The sequence below is a fragment of the Diaporthe batatas genome, assembly GCF_019321695.1.
Source record: "Diaporthe batatas strain CRI 302-4 chromosome Unknown Contig00013, whole genome shotgun sequence".
NCBI lineage: Eukaryota > Fungi > Ascomycota > Sordariomycetes > Diaporthales > Diaporthaceae > Diaporthe > Diaporthe batatas.
The window spans coordinates 2,434,509-2,439,286 of NW_025408560.1; the positions used below are offsets into that span (position 1 = coordinate 2,434,509).

The window sequence follows — 4,778 nt, forward strand, 5'->3', positions numbered from 1 at the left end:
CTCGATACTCATCATCACATGATATGGCAGAACAATTTTGACTGCATGTACTTTCTATAGCTTCATTGAGACTGTGAATGCTGCCACTGCTGGGTGTGACCCCATTGGCTTCCACTGGCAATTGAAATTCGCCCACTGAAGCCACTCAAACAAGCAAACGAGGCCGACTCAAACGAGGCCACATACCAGTACCAGGCCCTTTCTCAGACCAACAAACGTTCCAAGGTTCCATCCGATGCCCCCACCCCAAGTCCAAAAGCTGTCTGCCGCTGACTCGCCCCACAGCCCACCCTGTCGAAGTCGCATTCTTTCAAAGCCATCAAGCCTCGGGGCTAGAAGTCTCAGGGCGCGACTTGGCCTGGCGGCGCCGCTCGCTGTAGACAGCCCAGGCCGGGGCGAGCAGGTGCTGGTCCTCCTCCGCCAGAAGCCGGCTCAGGGTCTTCAGGAACCGCTTGAGGGCCTGGTCCGATCCGTCCCACTCCAGAACCCGGCGCTGCAGGCTGGTCGTGATCGGTCCGCCCTCCATGGCGAGGAAGCTGGCGTCGTGGCTGAGGCCGAACGCGCGCAGGGTGTTGAGGGCGTGGATCATGTCCACGGCGTTGGGGCCGGGGCGGATCATGGAGGTCGCCTCCTCGTGCTCGTCCTCCTCGTGCTCCTCCTTGGGGTTGCCCGTCGCGTAGCTGCCCTTCTCCATCTCCATCTTCATGTTGTGGACAACGTATCGCAGTCCTCGCTGGGTGATGATGGCCATGTTCTCGGGCAGGATGATGACGGCTCGGTCGGGCAGGTTGTGGGCGTGGTTGGCGACGATTTGGGGGATGTCTATTTCGCAGTTTGTCAGACCGTTGCGCGCAGGTAAACAAACTGGTCTCCGATACTTCCAGGCAGCAGAAGAGCTGCTCCGTGAAGAGGAAAAGGTGAGACTTACAATACTCCAGCATCGCGAGGTTGATGTTTCTGACCAGTGGGTTGAATGCCTGAGGCGAACCATGACCAATAGTGATCCTGGTTTCAGACGACAGAATCCACTGCCGGGCACTCAAGTTGAGGCCCGGAACTTCTCCAGACAGAATGAGACCCTCCAGAGGCGTGCTGGCCTCGTCGTCGTCGTCGGGCTCCTTGGTGTTGTGGACGTGCTCCTTGGCCTCCGCCAGCTTGGCCGCGTTTGCGTCGGCCAAGCGAGCTTCGGCGTGCGCAGGGAAGGCGGTGTGAGGAGCCATGTCGGCGCTTGAGTGGATTGATTGAAAGTATGAAAAGACTGGGTTGATGGGTAATGATCAAGCAAGGGGTGGCCTTCTGTTGTCTCGGGGATGTTGTGTCTGAGTGCTGAGTGTGGTTGTTGAAGGATGGAGGCTGCGAAAGAGGTTCAGGAACCTGGGATCGGTTTTGCGACCAAATTTTCGAGACCCCGCGTCAGCTCTTGAGCTCCCTATTCACTTCTGCACCCGTGAATGAGATTGAACATGGAGCAGTGGAGGCCTGGGGTTCACTGCTGCAGTTCACTGTTCCGTTGTTCAGAGCAAACAAGTCACCACAGGACATCGGACGAAGATCAAGGACACAGTGCACCCACGGTGCAACCTCGGTCAATTTGTCTTTGAGCTGTTGTGGAAATCCATGTTGACACCCTTCTAGAATTCTTGCGATGACTGCCTAGGTGGTGAAGGAGGTGCAAATCCTGTGATCAGCCCTGGCCCTGGTTGCTGTGTGCTGGGTCATACACATGATCTGACAGCCCTGTCGCTGGTCAAGAGACACAAATCGTGAGAATCACAAAGATTGTAACAGTTCAGTCTTCCCTTGGCATAGCTTCGATCTGAGTGTGGGTCCTAGCATCTATTGTTGTAGACCACCTGATTCTCATTCCACCCTGAAAGCCAAACAAACAGCCACAAGTATTTGAAAATTTCTTCCCACGGAGCCCCGGTTAACAAGCATCGTTTGGCTGCACGGGTGAGGCTTTCAAGAGAAATGGCCTCGGTTGTGGCAAGCTCCGACCAACATCCTTTGCACCATGGCCACAGAGACCTTGGTGTTCAGCCTTCAGCTATTTCTCGAGGTGAGGAAAATGCCGCAAAACACACGGCAGCTGGTCTTCCGGCATCCCCGAGAACATCAACCGAGCCGAAGGAACCGTTTCCCTGGTGAAGTTCACAAATTCTTCAAAAGCCGGCGTCAGTGCGAGATCCGATCGAATCCCGAACCCAAGCAGGACCCCGTCCCACGTCTTGCCTGCTCCGCCCTCAGCTGGCGGGCCATTTCGTATGAGCTGGTATGCGTCCTGCGGGATTTTACCGTCGGAGGTTGGTATGAGAAGTTTGGTTTTGTAATAAAGCCCCTGGACTTTGTCGAGCTGCGCGAAAGCTTGCTGAAGGCGGGCAATTACTCCTTCGGTCGCCCTCCCAGAAAGCGTGGGCCGATTCTTCTTTGTCCAGTCAAAGTCAAGCCCGATCATCAAAATTGAGGTTTTCGAAGCCATGATTTGTCAAGTTGCTGGCCGTGAATCAATTGTACTAGTAGTGAAACCGATCTCTTTGGGGATGTTTGAGGCTGGTCGGGTGAGGGTTGACGTAGGGACACATGACGGCACAAGAACAGTGCGTTGATGTCTTATATGTAAATTACCGACTCTTATCAGTATCTTAGTCTCGGAAATGGTCTGTTTACACTTCGTAGAACGACATGGTTTGTAATATCTATCATGGAATGCGCCTTTTCGCCCTTGGTGTTTGTCTGGAGCGCATCTTGGCATTCCTGATGCCCGCTTACCACTACCATAAGACTAAGCACAAAGAGAATAACTACTCAACCTGAGCGAGCAATGCCTACTGCAGTGTAACCAAAATCCCCAATGCCGTCAGCTTTCCGGCTCATTCACTTCTGCCAAGCCCCCTAGATGTCATAATCTTCGGGCATTGGACATCGATCGCCTCGGCGAAGTTCGGCCGCGGGCGTAAGCAAGAATACATGTAAACAGAGTTCGGCGTTCTCGGCCAGCCCAGTCCATGCCTTGTCTGAGTAGAAATGTATCGCCTCACCCTGAACATAAGGAGCCAGCTTGTGAGGATGCTGACCAGATGCCAACTACCGCTGCGGGAAAGTAAGGGGGTCAACTTTGGCTGTTGGGCCAATCAGACGCTGATAAAAAACCTTCCAATGTTTCTTCATCAGCCGCTGTTGGCCCAACATCCAAAGATGAAAGCTAGAAGGCCTCTGATTGGTCAGAATTTCTTCCATCCAATTAAAAGCAAAAGGGCCCGTGCCCCCTGCCGGGGCACGGGCCACTAGCTTCCATCTCGTCACCCACCCAACTATTTATTCACACTTCATTAGCTTAACTACAGGCAGGGCTACAGTCCAGCTTCAGGAGATAATATTTTCCTATTTTTATAAAACCTTTTACCTTAAATAGTACTATATTATCCCTAATAGAGGAAAAGGTTATTTTAAAACTATTAATTATAACTTTAAAAGTTAATATTTTTTTATTTTTAAAGGAACTTTTATTATAAATAGTATTATATTATTTTAAATAAAGAAAATATTATTTTATAATAATTAAAATTATTTTAAAAAAGAATATTTTTTTATTTTAATAGAGGTTTATTTTTAATTTAGTTTTTAAATTAATAAAAGGAATATTATAATTATTATAATTATTATAATTATTATTCTTATAAAAGGTATTTAACTTTAATATTATTAATTTTATTTAAATTTTTATATTTATAAATAATTTAATAATAAATTAATTATTTAAATTTATTAAATTATTATTATCTTTATTATTTTATTATTATTTTTTATTAATTTAATTTTATTTAACTTTTAATTAAGGTTTAATTATAAAAATATTTTAATATTAAAATAAATAATTTATATATTTATTAACTTTTTTATTATTATTTTTTATTATAATTATAAATATTTTTATTAACTTATTAACTTAAAAACTAACTTTTAAAGTTACTTTCTTATCTTATAAAAATATTATTATTAACTTAATTTTTTATAAAATAATTTTTAAAATTATTTAAATTAAAATTATTATTTTAATACTTTTTTATACCTTTAAAATTATATTAAATTAACTTTTATTAAAGTTTATAAGCTTTAATATACTATTAATAAATTTATAAGCTTTAAAATAGTTAATTTTAAATATATATAAAAGTAACTATTTTATTTAAAATTTATAAAAATTAAATAAGTAATAATTTATATAATTAAATTTATTAGGTTTTAAATTAAATTAATATTAAATATTTATAATATAATATTAAAGTTAAACTTTTTTATTAATATAAAAATAATTATAAAATATTTATTTTTAATAATTAGTTTTTAAAATTTTAATATTAATATTTTATAAAATATAAACTTTAAATAATCTATTAAATAATTTAATAATAATATTACTTTATTATAATAAACTACTTATAAATTAAAAAGTAATTTAATAAATTACTTTTTATTTATTAATTTTATTATTTTTAAAAATATTATTATAAAGATATTTAAATAGTTTATAAATTATAATATATATAAGTTAACCCTTATATTAATATTTATTTTTATTAATAATAATAAAACTTTATTTTTAAAATATATTTAATAAATATTAACCTTTAAAAGAGATTTTAATAGAGTATATTTAATAATTACTTTTATAAAAAACTTATTAACTTCTTTATTTTAATTTAAAAATATTTAAGTATTTTATTTTAATTTTTATATATTATTATTTTATTTTAATAATTTTAAGCTTATTAGAGTTA

General features: G+C 40.1%; 1 protein-coding gene across 1 annotated transcript; it reads right to left on the reverse strand.

Moving 5' to 3' along the window:
- Positions 1 to 319: 319 nt before the first annotated feature.
- KVR01_010687 (uncharacterized protein) lies at positions 320 to 1,343 on the reverse strand (the record flags this gene model as incomplete). Its single annotated transcript, XM_044789097.1, has 2 exons — positions 929 to 1,343; positions 320 to 822 (listed from the first exon to the last, which is right to left on the reverse strand). The coding sequence occupies exons 1-2, from the start codon at positions 1,218 to 1,220 to the stop codon at positions 320 to 322; spliced, it is 795 nt and encodes a 264-aa protein (XP_044640846.1). The 5' UTR covers positions 1,221 to 1,343.
- Between the last annotated feature and the right edge of the window lie 3,435 nt (positions 1,344 to 4,778).